General features: G+C 37.2%; 1 protein-coding gene across 1 annotated transcript in view; it reads right to left on the reverse strand.

Moving 5' to 3' along the window:
* Positions 1-19,066, reverse strand: part of LOC120526584 (G-protein coupled receptor family C group 6 member A-like) — a 68,670-nt gene that overhangs the window by 44,402 nt on the left and 5,202 nt on the right. Inside the window, exons 2-3 of the mRNA XM_039749745.1 lie at positions 16,983-17,801; positions 2,540-2,743 (exon numbers count right to left, since the gene is read on the reverse strand). Of these exons, the coding sequence (XP_039605679.1) occupies positions 2,540-2,743; positions 16,983-17,801 (1,023 nt within the window). The remainder of the gene's footprint in view (positions 1-2,539; positions 2,744-16,982; positions 17,802-19,066) is intronic.

Here is a 19,066-nt window from a genome sequence, read left to right on the forward strand (position 1 = left end):
TGACGGACGGCCTTATATGGGCAGGCACTAAATTACATGGGAGGCGTAACTCCATCTCTCACAGGCATCGAGCAGAAGTCTATTATAGTATATGAACGAAAAAATAGGTTCCAGTTATGAACATTATGCATAGAATTTCAAAATGAAACCTGCCCAACTTTTATAATTAAGCTGTAAGGAATGAGCCTCCCAAATTTTAGCCTTCTACCTACACGGGAAGTTGGAGAATTAGTGATGAGTCAGTGAGTCAGTCAGTCAGTGAGTGAGTGAGTCAGTCAGTGAGGGCTTTGCCTTTTATTAGTATATATATATATATACTAATATATATGTGATGGAAGGGACGCCCTAAGAATGGAAGGATGGGGGAAGGCAGTTTCTTTGGGACATTGCCTCCCCCAAGACGCTAGATAGAGACTTCTCTGAAGCATAGTGGTGCCCCGATTCCCGCAGGGCACTATGGGATCTAGTATGTGGCTTCACAGCCCTGCTCGTTACTGTGGGTGCCACCAGGAGATGCTGCAGAAGGACCTGGGAGTTTTTACTGTACTCGAAAGTCACTGGGACGGAAGCCCCAAAGTACTTCTGGGCTGAAGAAAAAGCAAATTCTCCATCTGACTCCAAGTTACGTGGACGGAAGGTCAGAAGCATTTTCAGGTCAAGGACTATATAAAGGACTGCTGTGAACCCAGCAAGTGAGCTGGAGTCAGTAGGTGTAGGACAGAGCTTGCTGGGAGGCGTGGAGGAGAGAATTGTGATTATTATTGAGAATTGTGTTTGCTGAATTGCATGTTTATTGTGGCTGGGGTGCTTAAAGGCACTATTCCTAGAAGAAAAATAATTAAACATCTTCTTGGGGATTTTAACCTGCGTCCTGAATATCTTTCCGTTGGGTTTAAAGGGTCAACAGCAACCTTTAGTGTATATATTGTATGTATATATTTGTATGTATCTATTTGTCTATTTCTGTGTCCATCTGGTTGCTATGTCTCTGTAATTCCAAATGAAGGAGCATCTCAAACATTCACATTGCTTTTATGAATCCCATACCAAATGGCATATAACAGAGACAAATGCATTGCATGGTGCACTGCAAATGTCAACACTGTGTCAGCATGTCAACATTGATTTAGATTCCAGTCTGTCTTAGACAAGTAGCACAGGTAGTATAATATATACTTCAAAATTTGTGTTTGTGTATATATGTCCGGTATATAAATCCACACTGTTGGACCAGTCTCTTCAAAAAATTTGCACAGCTCCCTCTTTTCATCAGCAGGAGTCCACAGAATATGGCCCAATACTATGACCCGATTTTCAGTGTGAAAACTGTAGCTATGCTAACATTCATTGACTGCACTGCACTGAGAAGGGAGACTATGCAAATAATGGGTGCAGGACAAACAATGTATAATTAAATTGCACCACTGACTCATGGACATACAAATAAAGATGGGTCAGTATACTGGACAGGGAAAAGAGATGCCATCATGTCTGGCATGAAAAGTGAGGTGTCAAATGGAAAGAGAAAAGCTCAGTACAGGTTGATACAACTCATTGAATACATACTTGATAAGAAAATTTTAAAGGTTGAATTTAGCTATGACTGTGACCCGTGGTGTGGCTTCACTAAAAGTGGAAAATAAAGTTAAAAACTGCATGAGAAAACCTCACTTGCTTGTGCGCTGTTTGAAACTCCTAGGCGAACCACAATGCTACTGAGATGTTCGAAACTCCAATGGTGACCCTCTCACTATGCTCATGAACTGCTATAACCTTCTACATTCCATATATATTTACTGAAATAAAAAATAGTCCACTACAACAACCACTGGTTTAAATCATGGAAAGGTCACTTGCCATTTAACCAGCAACGACAAGTAAGTAAGTATATAAATTGCATCAGGTAATTATTATTATTATTAAATTCTAATTTAAATTGTAGCTTTGATATCATAAAGTAGCTTAAAAGTACACAAGAAACATTTTAAAAGAAAAAACTTTCCTAAAATATAACAAAGTAAAGATACTACAACAGTTGAAAAATAAATGCATATGAGTACATTAGCAGTAAATGTTAACAACAGAGTTTGTATCAATACATTTGGGACTAAAAAGTCAATTAGAAAGTATGATAAACAAAATCAGAAAGAATTTGAAATGCAACATGTTTAAGGAACACTGTAAACATTAATACTATCATAGATTGTGAGTGGATGAGTCTCACCTAAAAATGATATTATTCTGCTACTGTGCAAATAATCAATGTTGGATTATGAATCAATCAATGGATATATTATAATTCTGTACACTAAGATTCAGTTATGCTAGCTTATTTATCTAAAATTAATTCCAGATAATGTGTAGTGGCTAACATAATAAAAATTGTCAAATCCATGACAGTAAAAATGCCAGCTCACTTCTGACAATGACAATACAGATCCTTTACTCAGCTATTTTTGCCTCAGACTTAATACATCATGAAAAAATAAAAACATAATGCAGCAAAAATAAGAATAAAGTATAAAATCAAAAGAGATACCGTGATATTTTTAGATGTCCATTGAGATTCATTATATATGACAATCTCCCCTGATGTTTTATATATACCAATAGTTTCAAATTGAGCAGGGCTGGTTAATTTCCATCCAATGATGTCATATCCTAACAGAAAATCTCCATTCTTATCAAATTGAACATCTACATTATTCAAAGAGAAATTAACCCTTTTTAATTCTTGGAGCAACTGCAAAAGTAAAAAAAAAAAAAAATGATGTTACTTGTATAATCATCTAAATCAGATCATACTACTTTAAATTTTATTCTGACATTTTTAAGTGCACAGTTCCCTTCTCCTGAGACACATTCTTCATTCCTAGCTGAGCTGTGATAAGAGAACCTGGCATGATTAGACAAAGCAGTTCAACGACACCCTCAAGGCCTACCTTATAACCAGCTGGGTCTTCATCACTATCTGGCAAACACTAGCCACAGATCTTTCCTTAAGGTGCTGCTTGATGCATCTGGTGGCACTTAAGCATAAAATAACATATGAAGTATGACAAACAGGAGGAAACCATTGAGTACATCAAGCTCACTTAGTTACTGTATCTAATAACTAACTTGTCCCAGTATTTTACCAAGGCACTGTTTTATGTATTGTGAAATTTTTTGCTTCAGCTACATGACTTGTTAGTTTGTACCAGACTCTGACACTTTTTGAAAAGAAATGCTTCCTGGCGCCAGTCTTTAATGTCCTCTAGTTTACAATTCAGTATTAAATAGAAAGAATGCTACGGGAAATCAAAGATGTGTTCGTCCAAAATAACTTCGAAACTGGTTTCTCTGATGAGGTGGACAAAAGATGGAAAAGGGATTCAGTTTGCCAATGATAGCACCTGTATGGTGGCTTCTGTCCCTGCTATCCCAAGATCTGTAGTTCAAGGATTGAACTCCTTACAACAACAACAACATTTATTTCTATAGCACATTTTCATACAAATTATTCAGCTCAAAGTGCTTTAAGTGATGAAGAAAGAGAAAAAAGACAAAATAAATAAAAATTAGAATAAGGGAACACTAATTAACATAGAAAAAAAGTAAGGTCCGATGGCTAGGGAGGACAGAAAAAACAAAAAAAAACCAACTCCAGACGGCTAATCTAATGATGCACAGTTAACCTTTTGAGGCGGCATTTTCTTTTCAAATGGCTGCCAAGAGACAGGTGTAGTCTAACAAGTTTTTGTTCCCAGCACTTTCGCAGAAGTATTTAAAGACTCAAGGATTTTATTTTCTCTCTCATTTACATAGGAAATATTTAAGGCAATTTACACTAGGAAAAGCAAATAATCAAAAATCTAATTATATTCAATAATAAAAGAACATAAAAGCAATGCAGAAAATATATTACATAAAATAGTTTATTAAACTTACTTAGAGAGGATAGTTGAAAAACTGATTGCATGTATAGTATAGGCTTTATATTTTCATTTAAACAACTTACAGAAATTCAGTACAGAAATGTCTGCATAAGAGATTGATATCTAATCATGTGATGAAGTGAGTTTTAAATTCATAAGAGTTAAAAAAGCTGTGCTTTAGGGACTCTGCTTTTGCAATATTGGGCCTAAAGTACAGGATACAACTGACAGTGTGACCATGAATGACCATGAGCATGTCATTTCACCTGTCTGTGCTCTAACTGGAAAAACAAAACAAATATAACTAATTGTATCTCAGATGTCAAACTGGATAAAAGCATCAGCCAAATAAAGTGTAAAAATAATATTAATAATAATAATAGGATTCTGCCATTAGCAGAACATAAAACCAGTACTTAAAAGATTAATCAAAGTTTACATAATGTGACATTTAAAGGTAAAATGTTTAATTGGATCAGCATCAACAGAAAGCTAGGAAAAACTGCATAAAATTGGCATGATGATGAATTGTCGCCTTGCAAGTATCAGAAAAAAATTGAAATTTGTATCATCAGATGAAAATGTTTTAGGAAATAATAATAGCAAAAAATAATAATAATAATAATAAATGCTGATCGCTCTGTTCAATAGACCAGTATGAAGTAATTTATTAATTCCAACTTAATGGAAAAGTGAAAAATAAACACGTAGTTTCTCAATAGTGCAGATGATATAAGACAACACAAAAAGCACCAATATTATGAGTCTTAAATAAACAGTAGGCTTATCAAACGGCACCATGATACAGCAAATCCTGTTAAGGCCACTTTGCACTACTTGATTTTTCCAGTGATTTTCAGTCATACACTTAATTTATATAATCTTTGTGAGTTTGGGGCAGTCATAGCTCTCATCCATGACCAACAGTAGTGTAGTCTGGCATCCCCAGCAACTCAGTCCAATAGTCTGCAACTCACCTGAAATGTGCTTGATTTTGTCTTATGTTCCAGTGACGGGTTCTGAGAAATGACAACCAATGAGAGCTCAGCCGGAAATACAGTGCAAACAATGCAGGCATGAGGAATAAGGAACATGGGTGTTTTGGACCATGTAAACAGAAGACAAGTTTGTTTGTCTAATGTCTTGTGTTTGTCAAACCCCAATAGAGTGGAAAATGAAAAAAGGCAGAGATTGTGGCTAAACTCATTATACCAGGAAAGCCTTCATACAGCAGTGCTGCCGTTAGATAGCATGTTATTTCTGGTCAGAATGTGGTGGGCTTGTAATACCTTGAAAAATCTGAAACTGTGCTGGAAAGTTGCCAAGGAGTTGTGTAATGTGGTGGTGGTGCCTTTAGTAAAGTGCAGAATGATACTGATGAATATTTACGTCATCTCCACAGTAAACAACATAAATCTTCATTAGCTACTACAATAATCAAAAATCATTACAGTACTCAAGGATTACCATAAGGGTTGTATGGTCTAATATAACTCTGATCTATTGTAATGAGGACCTACTAGTGAATAGTGAGCTGAATATGGTGGTACCTTTCATGGAATTCAAAATAACAGAAGGAAAGGAAGGGTGATGGCAATGTTTTCTCCCTGGTTGCAGTATGGTACCTTTCTCTGGCTGCCCCAGTTTAGATTCCTACGCTGATCTGGACCTGGGGGCTGATAGAAGGGGCTCTGGTGAGGCAGTCTGACTGTTTTTATGGAGGCTTTCTCTAACCTGGAATTGCTACGCTCCCAGTGTGCCAGAAGTAATCCAGGGGCTGACTTTAAAAGGAGGTTTCTATACCTCATCTGGGTGAATTCAGATTCAGGAGGGAAATGTACGTAAGAGTTCACCTGGCTTCAGAAGGTAGTGGTTAGGATTGCAGAAGAAGAAAAAAGAAGAGTTTATATTAGGTGAGTCCGTTTAATAAATGTATTATTTTGAAAATGCCTACTGCTTCAATTGTATTCTGGGGCTCGGGGCTGTTAAGTTTTTCATCAGATATGTTCAAGTCATCAACAATATTAATGTCATACATGTAGCCAATATTTAAGGTGGAATTATGAATTAAGGCAAGCTGACTGGACAAAATGAAAGCATTAGGCCGGGTTTATACTTCACGTGACGTGACGCATGCTGCAGCAGATGCTCCTGCTACGCAAGCGTTTTACTGTTTATACTTGCATGCATACTTCACGTAAATCTTGGGGAATCTAGCAGGTGGCAGTGCGAGATATTATCACGGTGAGAACAGGTTTGGCTTCTCTGTGTTGTAAGTTGCCTGGAGCACCCATTAAATTCCGATGACACCTTACCGCAATATCTCTGAAAAGGATGTTTAATGATTAAATCCATCAATTCCGGGATGTGCCCATTCCAGTTAGCATTGGTTACAAGGCAGAAACAATCCCTGGACGGGCCCTCAGCTCATCGTAAGGTGAATACAAGCACACACATACACTGGAGTAATTTTAGCTGCACCAAATCTGCGTATCTTTGGAAGGAAACCGGAGCACTGTGTGGAAACCCAGCAGTAAAACATGTAAACTCCAAGCAGGGAATTCCAGCGACGTGACTCCCTGCGAGACAGCAGTGCTACACAGTGTCACCCCCATGTGTATAATTATTAACAGTATTCATTATTTAAACGAAATTAACAATTTATCTGTAAAATGTAACATACATACTTTAATGCATTTCATCATGAAAGTTATATCAAGTATAAATCTAAAGATTCTAAATCTGCAGAGATTTGGAATATCATATATTTAATGTGTTCTGTGTCGTGATTTATTGCTGCTTGCCGCTGCTGTCAGGTCAGGAGGAAGCCCAAGAAGCTTGTAGCGATTAAAAGCTGGGATGACATTTACGACGGTCTGCTTCAATGATAACGTAAACTATGAGGTTAAAGTGGACATTTCAAGGTTAAAGCCGAATTTTCCACTTTAATCACAAAATACACGTTTTCACCATGTCCTTAATTGTTATTCTCTGTGGCTTTAAATACAGCACTGTACATTATGTTGCTGTTGTGAAGTTGCAAAAAAAAAGATGGCACATGTACACGTACGCGTTCTGAGCATGAAGTATAAATGAGCCCTTACACTGCATACCTGAACTCTATGGCATAAAGTGACTAGCTTAGTCAGTTATTGTGAGGCCACTGGACTTGAGTGACCTTAGGCTTTTACCTATTCGGTTTATCCAGTCCTGTCAACAACACAAACTTTTAAAAAATTTTCTACTGGGAATATGACCATATGTCCTAAGCCATAAAGCAAAAATAAATGGATTCAAAATAGCTATTTTATGCTTTATAAGAGAATCCAGAATAAAAAAAAAACAAAGCCGAAATTACAAAATGTTTTGTGGGGAAAGACCTGGCAACTTGGTTTTGGAAAGTGGAATCCCCAGCCAGGAAAGTACCTTAACTGTGACTGGTTAAGAGCAAGAAGGACGTTGAAGTAGCTAGGGCAGTGAAGACGTGGATAGGACAAATCTGTTGGGATGCCTATATGCTATATGCTATAGGCTCACAGTGAAACAAACACTCTGTGCTTCAAAAAACCATACAAGATTGGAACATAAACTGTCTGAACTAAGGAAAACTGGACATTGTGTAAACAGAAATGAATCGACTGAGCAATGACATATTGGATATCAGTGAAATACATTGGATTGACAATGGTTTATTCAATTCCTGTGAGCACACAGTGTACTACTCCGGCAATGACACCACCTGACAGATAGATGTGGGCATCTGAAGAAGAAGTGAGAGAGTTCTATGTCAGACTTCAGGAATGCCCTAATTCAAACACCCAATAAAGACATTATCTATATTATTGGTGATTTCATCTCCAAAGTGGGAACTATGGCAGAACCCAAAATTTTTGGAAGAGTCAGTTTAGGATAGTCAAACGGAGCCATAGACCAACTGGTTCATTTTTGCCAGGAACATCAGCTAACGATCACCACAACTTGGTTCAAACAACTCAAATGGCGGCTGTACACATGGAAATCACCAAGTGGAGAATACAGTAGCCAAATCAACTACATCTTGTGTCAGAAGAAGTGGCAGAGTTCAGTCTCAACATACCCTGGTGCTGATTGCAGGTCAGTTGGGCAAAGAAACAATTAGCCAACTGAAAAGCCCCAGAAATTGTCTGGATTCCAGCAGAATTGATCAAGCCCATACCAATGACAGCATTAACAGTGTTATGTCAATATTTATGTAGCATGTGTAAGTGGCTGAAAGAATGAAAAAGATCAGTATTCATCTGAAAGGGAAAATATCAGATGTGCAAGTTGGCCACAGGAAAGGCGGAGGCACTCATGATCACATTGCCAACCTTTAATGGATTATGGAAAAAAACAGCGAGTATCACAAAGACCTCTACATGTGTTTCACTGATTATTCAAAAGTGTTTGATGTTCTTGAGCACAACAAGCCCTGGACCTGCCTGAAGGAAATGGGCACACCACAATACCTGAACAAGGTCAGAAGATCATTCTATCAAGAAGCTATTAAGAAGCTACAATCTGAACACCAAATGGAGACACAGTTTCATTCAAGATTGAAGAGTGCATGCCAAGGATGCATCTCATCACCACCAGTTTTCAAGATGTACACAGAAGCCGTTATGCCAAGAGCAGACAAGTAACAAAGCAAAAGCTCTCCTAGTTCGGTCACAATAAGCGAAGCAAGTTAACTGGGAAGAATGTCATACTTAAAATGGTCACTGGTAAAAGAGGAAATGGCTACCCAAGAACTCACTGGCTGGATACCATAAAGAAAGATGATTGAACATAGAAGAATTGAAAGAATCCATGAAAGACTGGAAGACATGGACAGAGTTAATCAATAGAGTTGTTGAGAGTTGTACTTGACTGAATGGATAAACGAAAATGAACAAAAACTTTGTCAGGCAATCACTGATGGCTGAAAGCGAAATGGGACTATTAACATGATTTAACTGATGGATCTGGAATAGCAGATGTTCACTTATAAGAGATGGTCACCTTTTGAGAGACGGGTGAGAGAGAAAAAGATAGGTCAAAAGGAAGGAGAAGTCCTTGGTTCGAAGAGTCTGGAAACAAGAAGTTTAGAAGGAGTAGAAAGGAATTGTTTTAACAAGTGGAGACACAGGTTACAACTTCAGGAAGACGAGTTAACAGAAGTGGAAGGAATCCTTTCCAATTTTGAAGGTGAGTTTTTTATTCCAGACATTGAACCTGATGACAGGCCATAATCTGTTATTGGAGGCAGAAGAACACTTCGTTGCACTGACACATTTGTATAATGTGTTAACTTAGATTAACTGTGTTAACTACTAGTATAAGTGAGTTTAATAAAACAAGAGGTCACAAAAAAAATCAGTAATTAAGCAATAGGAGTAAGGAAGGAAAAAAACTCTGAAACAGAAAAATTAAAGGATGTCCCCACAAATGCTGGATTTTCAAACATGATGTTCTGTTATTTTTAACGTCATCCCTAAATATTTGAAGTATAGGAGTAAAAGGGAAGTACATAGGCTTGTATTATTTTCTTATTAACCATCAGATCTTTGTTGTGAACAATAAATTTACAAGCTGCACAACTCTGTGAAACATTTTAGCCATGTTTGGGGGTTTTCAATAGCTAAGAAAGAAAATCGATTGTATTCTTTCATTATCATAATGCTACTAAAGCACAGACAAATAGCAGAATACAACCTAAAATTCTGCACTTAGCTTTAGATAGCAAGGTAAGAATATGGCATTAATAACTATTTTTAAATGGTTGTATAAGGTCGGTAAAATAGAAGAGCTTCCATAAACATTTTTTATAGTTGCATTTGAAAATATAATACATATTTGTGAAGAAAGGGCCAGCATAATTAATCGGGTGAAAACAAGAATGAAAAAGGAGAAGCAAAGGATGTAGCCTCCTTAGTGTTAGGTTTACCACTTGAAAAACAAGCCAAAAACATTGAATTTTTTTCAACAAGAAAAAATATTATTACATGGAACAGAAACATAAATACCAAAATGTCAACATAAAAACAATAGAAAAGGAATGACTAATGTCCATTACCATACTGATAAAGATTTAGTATGTGTCCTTCATGTGATACAGTATGTTTTGTAACAGTCACCCATGCACAGCCTGATGTTGCTGTCAGGACGGTAGAGGTGTAGTCTTTTGTTTCTTGTATTTTTTTCCTGTTGCTTGTAGACGAGATCATAGAATGTCAATGCCTTACCTTACCTGCATGATTGACATGTACTTTGTGTTATTGCAGGCTACCACAGCACAAGGCTTTATGACCTCCACATCTCCCCTTACAAGAACACTGACAGTTGCTGTATTGTGAACATTGCTTAGGGAACTAATATCTTTGTTGTCCTTGCATTTGATGACAATTTTTTTATTTTTTTTTTTGCCTTTTTGTCACGCAGCTACTATTGCATGACGGTGAACCTTCAGGTGACCAAAATCACCTAGCATATCACAGTGGCCCAGCTGAACAGTGCCATATCATGCATCAGTTTCATCTTCCTTGTCAGTGTCTGATGATCAATTTACATTGACATCACTATGGAATTGCATGTCCAGAAGGCAAGACTTAAAGCCTGGTCTTTCATGTAAAATGCACATGATGCTCATCGTTTTGTAAAGCAGAAGTTACCCTGTGCCTCCTATGACAGCGCTGGAAGAAGTCAATGCTACCTACATATTTTCTCACCTCTCAATAGTTGACTGAACCTGATCATGTCCAATGTATAATTGTAAATAAAATAACACGTGTATATTTCTACCTCTTACTTTTCAAAGAGTTGCAGTGAATAATTATAATACTTTAGCATCTTTTTTAAAGGGCTTTTTGAAACCCAAATCTCTTTATTGCAATGGAAAGAAGACAGGAGCACATTTTTATCATCAACCCACTCCATTGCAAAACATAGTCAGATACACAGATATAGTCAAGCACCCACAAAAGATCAATTTTTAGATTTACCAACTGACCCTAACACAATATTTTTTCCTGAGAGAGTAAACTGAAGTCAACGGCAGGAACAGACATACACACACAAATAGAACATAAACAGTTTCGCTGAGGAGACCATTATCCTGAATTTAGTTGTAGGCAGTAACAATTTACAAAGTGCAAAAATGCCAACAATAAATCTGGGTGAGCTGTAATTGCCTGACAAAATGTCTCTTTGTAACTTTCCTTCTGTTGTCATTGTCAGAAAAGTTTTAAATGCAAAGGTGTAGCACTGCCATTAAATCAGGCATTACTTGTAATGAATTTATGTTGATTAAGCTTATAAGTTAATGGTTAAGAGAATTGTATGTTGTCGTCAAAACACTGCAGTTGATAGCAAAAGTCAGATATTTGCAAAGCTGAAAACCTCTGTTAAACTTTTGCTAACAAAATGTTTGCTTATTTAAGAGTTTGGATGTTTCACTGAGTGATGGTGCCAGTTCACCAGCCAATCCAAGTCTTGGGACACAAATATATAACTTAAGGAAGAAGCGATATCACCACGTACAGTACATACCTTTTTGACTTTAAAACTACATATGAATCATAAGTGCTTTTGCCACAATTATTTAAAAAATATAGATTTTGATTAATTATTTTGCTATTCTGAAGGTTGTTCTATTTAAATCAAGAAATTATTAATAACTTATGTATTTGTCTGAGATGTCATTTTGAGTGGTTTTGTTTGGTGGCTGCTATACAGTTATTAATGGGAACATCAGAGGTCTCGAATGATGTGACTTTAGGGATCATGGGTTAAAAAGGATGATCTTTGGTCAATTCCTTGTGGAATTGTGGAAAAAGTTCATTTGCCACTTTTTCTGAACTTCTGAACTCAGGATTTTTTATCCCTTTTTTTGACATTTTGTCTATGAATTTTTCTTTTTGTTTGATTTTGGCTTCCGTATTTTAACATCTATTTATCTCTCAGTCCTTTCAATTATCCTTAATATGACAATGCTACTTTTCACACAAACTCACCCGTTAATAGTGTACTGGGCAGTTTTACACTGTACATTATATTTTTTATATTGCACAAGAATAGACCTGGAATACTAGTTGGTCTAGATTTTCTCTTATATATATATATATGTCTTGTTCATTACTGTATTTCTCCTTTCTGGCCTATATTACTTACTTATGACCATATAATCTGCCTATACTCTAATGACAACATTAAGCATGTGTCTTTAGCATGATGGATGGTAAACGAGAAAGAAAAATGAAATATAATCCATAGACAGTCCTCTACAATTATGTGTTCTTGTCATTATGAAAGTCACCACTCTAAATCAAACTGCTTTTATTTTGTAGTATTTTGGATAATTTTGTATTAGACGTGGGCACTCTTAAAGAGAACATTTTGTCCAGAATGATGCCCATAAGGGAAAAAATATAAAAATAGTGAGTTTATTAATCAAATAAACAGAAGAGATAAACAAGCCTAACAGGATGTACCAATATAAAATATAACACAAAATCCTGTGGCCTCTTTGAGAACCTGTGGATTTGTGGTGGGCTCACTAACTAACCAATCTCAGAAGCAACATAAAGGACTCCCTTAACTCCAGTTGAGTCCTTGCCCTAAATCACCTCACAACTCTTTAAAGGGCCATGTCTCCAATGGAGCGCCCCCCTTTGCCTGTTTTCATAAAAGAGAAAACTAGCTGTGAATATGGAACAGTATGTTCATGAATGTGTGAGGATAATTGACCAAAAATTGAACTTCAATAAAGGGTTAAGGCAAAGCACAGTTGGAAAACAAGCATGGGTCTAAACTGTAAATTCTCAATAAGACTTATGTCTTAACTTTTTTTGTTTGTTTTTTTTTTAACCGAATTTGACATTTCTTTAGAGATTCACTATCTACACCTGTTGTACTGATCATTCTAAGTTGTAGAAGAAGAACAATTTTAGTACAGCTAGCATTTACTGTACTATAAGATGTTTTTATGGGTAGGAAAAATCTGCTAAAGTATATGGTGGGTCAAAACTGACCTGAAAGATATTGTATGAGGGTGTTTGAAATATGTATCGACTGTACAAAAATGATTTTGTTTTTAGTAAAGTTAATGAACATTCCTAAAAGCTTTCACATTTCTCAGCTGAAAAGATAACATTTAAGTGGTTTTGATAGGTTGGGAGCAAACTAACAACCCTAAATACATTCAACCACTAAGGTCAAGGATGGGTTAAAACTAACCTGAAAGACATGGAAAAGTACATGTGCAAAGTTTTGAAATTCTTTTGCTGTTTGTTAAATGTGGGTATTGGCAATTCTAAATTCTCCCTAGTGTGTGCTTGGTGTGTGTGTATGTGTGTGTGTGTGTGTGCCTTGTGCCCTGTGTTGGCTGGAATTGGCTCCAGCAGATCCCCCATGACCCTGTAGTTAGGATATAGTGGGTTGGATAATGGATGGATGGATAAATGCGGGTATTGTTCATCCTTAATATTTTCAGGCTCACAGTTTTCTCTCATGTCCACAATACCACTGCTTGGAGGCACCCTTCTTCCTGAATTGGTTTGACCATGCATATCATCATTGCCAAATCATGACCCATCCCTCTCCAAGGACACCGCTATATCCTTACACTTGGTACTTTTCTTTCCTGCCAGCAAATCCTTTATGCACCACACTTCCCTTCAGACTTTGATACCATTAAGATTTTCACTTGTTTAGCATATGAATACATTTCTCCTCCTCCTTTGTACTGCCTTCCTTGCTGTTAATTACCTTTATTTTGAATATGCTTCTTTTATTTTATCCAGTGAAAGTGAAAAGGTAGGGGGGGATCACTAAGGGATAAATATAAATTGAAAATGCACCTGAGTAATGAAAGTTTTCAGAAGACGGTGTAGATGAAAGTAGTCTTTGCTTTAAGAAACCATTACAGAAAATGGACTTACATGTTTGGAGTCATGGAAGCCATGTTGAAGGTCAACTACTTTCACCCTAACACATACACTCACCTAAAGGATTATTAGGAACACCATACTAATACGGTGTTTGACCCCCTTTCGCCTTCAGAACTGCCTTAATTCTATGTGACATTGATTCAACAAGGTACTGAAAGCATTCTTTAGAAATGTTGGCCCATATTGATAGGATAGCATCTTGCAGTTGATGGAGATTTGTGGGATGCACATCCAGGGCACGAAGCTCCCGTTCCACCACATCCCAAAGATGCTCTATTGGGTTGAGATCTGGTGACTGTAGGGGCCATTTTAGTACAGTGAACTCACTGTCATGTTCAAGAAACCAATTTGAAATGATTCGAGCTTTGTGACATGGTGCATTATCCTGCTGGAAGTAGCCATCAGAGGATGGGTACATGGTGGTCATGAAGGGATGGACATGGTCAGAAATAATGCTCAGGTAGCCCGTGGCATTTAAACGATGCCCAATTGGCACTAAGGGGCTTAAAGTGTGCCAAGAAAACATCCCCCACACCATTACACCACCACCACCAGCCTGCACAGTGGTAACAAGGCATGATGGATCCATGTTCTCATTCTGTTTACGCCAAATTCTGACTCTACCATTTGAATGTCTCAACAGAAATTGAGACTCATTAGACCAGGCAACATTTTACCAGTCTTCAACCGTCCAATTTTGGTGAGCTCTTGCAAATTGTAGCCTCTTTTTCCTATTTGTAGTGGAGATGAGTGGTACCTGGTGGGGTCTTCTGCTGTTGTAGCCCATCCGCCTCAAGGTTGTGCGTGTTGTGGCTTCACAAATGCTTTGCTGCATACCTTGGTTGTAATAAGTGGTTATTTCAGTCAAAGTTGCTCTTCTATCAGCTTGAATCAGTCGGCCCATTCTCCTCTGAACTCTAGCATCAACAAGGCATTTTTGCCCACAGGACTGCCGCATACTGGATGTTTTTCCCTTTTCACACCATTCTTTGTAAACCCTAGAAATGGTTGTGCGTGAAAATTCCAGTAACTGAGCAGATTGTGAAATACTCAGACCGCCCCGTCTGGCACCAACAACCATGCCACGCTCAAAATTGCTTAAATCACCTTTCTTTCCCATTCTGACATTCAGTTTGGAGTTCAGGAGATTGTCTTGACCAGGACCACACCCCTAAATGCATTGAAGCAACTGCCATGTGATTGGTTGATTAGATAATTGCATTAATGAGAAATTGAACAGGTGTTCCTAATAATCATTTAGGTGAGTGTATACACATGCATAACTGGTCATCTCTTTCATTGCATCATATTATTTCTGTGATTGAAGTATCCTTAGGGTGCTTAGATTAGAGATTTACCTCAGTCTGTGGCATAAGTCACAATAATGTGACACAAAAACATGCTATACAACAGGGTATGTAAAGGGGACACACTGATGAAATTTACTTAAGGATATTAGGTGACTGGTATCTTGCAGAAAGGTGATGTGGCCAAATTTGTGGAGAAGATACTGCTCTAATTCCAGTTATTTTATTTGTCCAATTACTTTTGAGCCTCTGAAATAAAGGGATTGTGTTAAAAAATGCTTTAGTTGGCTTACATTTTTATGCAATCTTTTTGTTCAACCCACTGAATTAAAGCTGAAAGTCTGCACTTCAACTGCATCTGAGCTGTTTCATTTAAAATTCATTGTGTAATGTACAGAACCAAAATTAGAAAAAAGTTGTCTCTGTCCAAATATTTATGAACCTAACTGTATATTTCTCTATAGTGGGGTAGTGTGGCATAATTGGAAAGCTTTGGCTTATAAACCCCTACACTGCTCTCCAATCTGCTGGCAACAATGCTAAACCTTCTGTCTAGTCCAGTGTTTTTCAACCAGTGTGCTGCAGCACAGAGGTGTGCCATGAGAGTTACCCAGGTGTGCCATGGAAATAATAGCGTAGTGCACCTGGGTCTGAATCTGAGAGGGACAACCTCCTTGGGTAGTCCAGACCTGTTTGAGGACAGGGCTACCTGGAGAAGCTGGAATAAAAGCAGCTCTGTGATCGCTATGCTGCAGACACAGCACTCAGAGCACTTAAGCCACATCTCCAAGCTTCTAGAGTTAATCTGTCTCAGTGTGTGGTCACCAGAATGTCTCACAGGACCAGTGGATAGTGGGCATACAAGGTGCCTCTGAGGCAGAGAGGGCACGACAGGGACAAATCAGCTGGGAGATGCCAGCAAAATGATTGTTAAGTGCTGTGTCTGTGAACTCCGATCTCGGAACTGCTTTTATACTGGCTTCTCTGGTAGTCCTGACCCTTCAGACAGTTGGGCACAAGTGTGAATTCTAATGTTTTTGTGGTTAGTAAGATAGTGAAGTGCTCTGGGATATTTGTAGGTACAAAAAGTGTGCCACCAGAGGAAAAAGGTTGGGCAACAAATGTCTTGTCTACTGTACTATGTGGAACTGTACAAGTGGCTTAGTTTCAGTTATAAAAATGCTACATATAATGAACTGCATTATAAATTAGAAATTGTCATTAAGTCAGTAGAGTGCCTCAAGTTCATTGTGCAAAGGTGCTTATTTAACCTTTGCCTTTCTCTTCTATCAATTATGAGACATTCAAAAATACTGCTATCGAATGGAAATTAGAGCAAAATGTTTAACTCAACGTGGAATGAAGTGCACAGAAGCAAACAATGATTAACATAAAATGTAACAGAATCCACAGCATGACACAATCACAGAAGCCAATACGTAATAAGATCAGGAAAAAGTCATGAATTGAGCAGAGATGAAAGTGTTTGTGATGCAAAACCTTTAATGGGCAGAGTAAGAGGAAGAAAGGAAGAAAAAAGAAATTTAAGACAAGTTGCAGAGTCTCTGTTTCTTTATCATCAGAGAGACAGGGGGACTGTTCAGTGAAAAACAGCAAGCTTATTTTTGATTTTCATTTTACTGTTCTTGTAAAGCACAGAGTATCAGGTAATACAGTATAATAATGTCATTTGGTAATACAGTATAATAATGTCATTTGCTAATTCAGTCATATTAATACTACTGCTACTACTATTACTATGCTATTAACAATAACAATTCATTACATTATTTTGAATAATGTTTTATTCTTACCTGCCAAGAAGGAAAGTCATCATTACTGCAATTACTGTTTTTACATATTGGACCAAGAGCCCTAGCAATTGCATTGACAGCCAAATAGATGCTAAAAGAGGAATCTTCATCAATATTACTTTCCAGAAAATCAGATGGTGTGCAATTGTTTTTTTTAGTATCAAAAGAGTCATTCCACCTGCATTGCCCTGACAAAGTAAAATTTGATAGTGCATTGTATCCACAGGGAGGGTAGTTTTTCAAATATTGATTAAAAAAACAATTTTTTGACACATTCTGTTTAGATAAATCTCTTACATACTCTCTAAAATATGGAACTGCTTGTCTGTTTTGTACAAAACCAAGAATTCTTCCAATTCTTTCAATTCCTGGTAATCCAGCAATCAATACTGAAGTTGACCAAGTATCAGTGGCAATCCAGGTTTGTGATATGTTGTAATGTATGGCTCCCTCCAGTATTCTCTTGACATTGGCTTCCTTTGTAAACACTATAACTGCTTCAGCTGCAGACTGATTTATGACTTTTAGAATTTCAAAGAGGCAATTGTCGCCACAAACATCCTTACGGAACATCAATGCTTGAATAATTTTTTTAAAGGAAATGCACAAATTATATTTTGCCGCCTGAACAATAAACTCCTCTGTTCCATAATAACCGTACTCATCATTACTTCCTATTGCACCAATACTAGTCCAATGTAATGTGGAGGCAAGCTTAGCCATAGCATTAGTCTGGTGCAGGTCACTAGGTGTTGTACGTAGAAAAGATGGATATATGGATTTATCACTTAGAACCACGCTAGTTGCTGAGTAGCTAACCTGTACAAAGAAAGATAAAAATATACAATTAAAGATCAGTAAGTTACTGTTTTCTTATTCTTTCATATTAGCATTCATTTTAGAAGGATGCAAACATTAAATTTCAAAATTTCTAAGTATCAAAGTCACTTAATCTAATTCAGAGAGACTGTGCATTGGAGCTCATTCTGGCAACCTCAGGTGAAGGGCAAGAATCAACATCAGGTTAGGCTTAACTTTAGAGTTAGGCTTATGGCAGAGGATTACAGCCTGAAGGCAACCCGGACACTATGATACCCCATTTAAAAATTTAAATATAATTAGTTTGTAAGGTCATCTGTAAATAATACATAATAAATAAGGATAAATTATAAAGTAAAAAAAAAAAAGATAACTGGAAATTGTGCAGTGCCACAGATCATCCCAGTCATTTCTCATTTAATCCGTTAGGATAAATTGTGTCCAATTTTTCAGTCCATTCGGATTCCATTTTAAAGCGGCGAGTTTTATTCCAGGCAGGATCATGTTCAATCCCGAACATAACTGGGTTATATTCCAATTGAGCAAAGTGTTCAAATAAGACTTTTGGTTTTGTTTGTTTTTCTATTAAACAAAGATGAATGAATCTGCTCCTTAAAGAATTTTTCATTTCTCCAATATATATATGTTGTTCCACATTCTCGACACTGGATTCCATAAATACACTTTAAAGTATCCAATTTAAATTTTTATAAAATTGGAACCTCTTGGTCATTGAACAGTTTAAACACGGCAGAAATTAAGAACCCTGCATGCTCTAAGACTCGTCCAATGGATTTCATCACCCAGTTCAACCTAAAGCAGTTCCTCATCCAATATACCCACCCCATCATATACATTAGCTAAGAGTTTATTAATCTCTATAATTGGCTTTTTGAAGTATTTAGAATTCAAATGTGAATATGAAATTTGTGCAATATCAAATCTGTGTGTTAGGGAACACATAACCTGGGGCCTCATGTATAACGCCGTGCGTAGAACTCGCACTATAACATGGCGTAAGCACAAAAGCCGAAATGTGCTTACGCACAGAAAAATCCAGATGCAGGAATCTGTGCGTACTCCAACTTCCACGTTCTTCCGCTACATAAATCCCGATCAGCGTGAAAACTAACGCCGTGCACGCATTTTGTAACGCCCCAAATCCTCCCAGAATTACGCCTATTTGAATATGCAAATCAATATAAATCGCCCTTAAGCGCAGCCTTCTGTGAAAAGACAATGGGAAAAGCACGGGGAAAATATAA

Source organism: Polypterus senegalus, chromosome 3, assembly GCF_016835505.1.
Source record: "Polypterus senegalus isolate Bchr_013 chromosome 3, ASM1683550v1, whole genome shotgun sequence".
NCBI classification, from domain to species: domain Eukaryota; kingdom Metazoa; phylum Chordata; class Cladistia; order Polypteriformes; family Polypteridae; genus Polypterus; species Polypterus senegalus.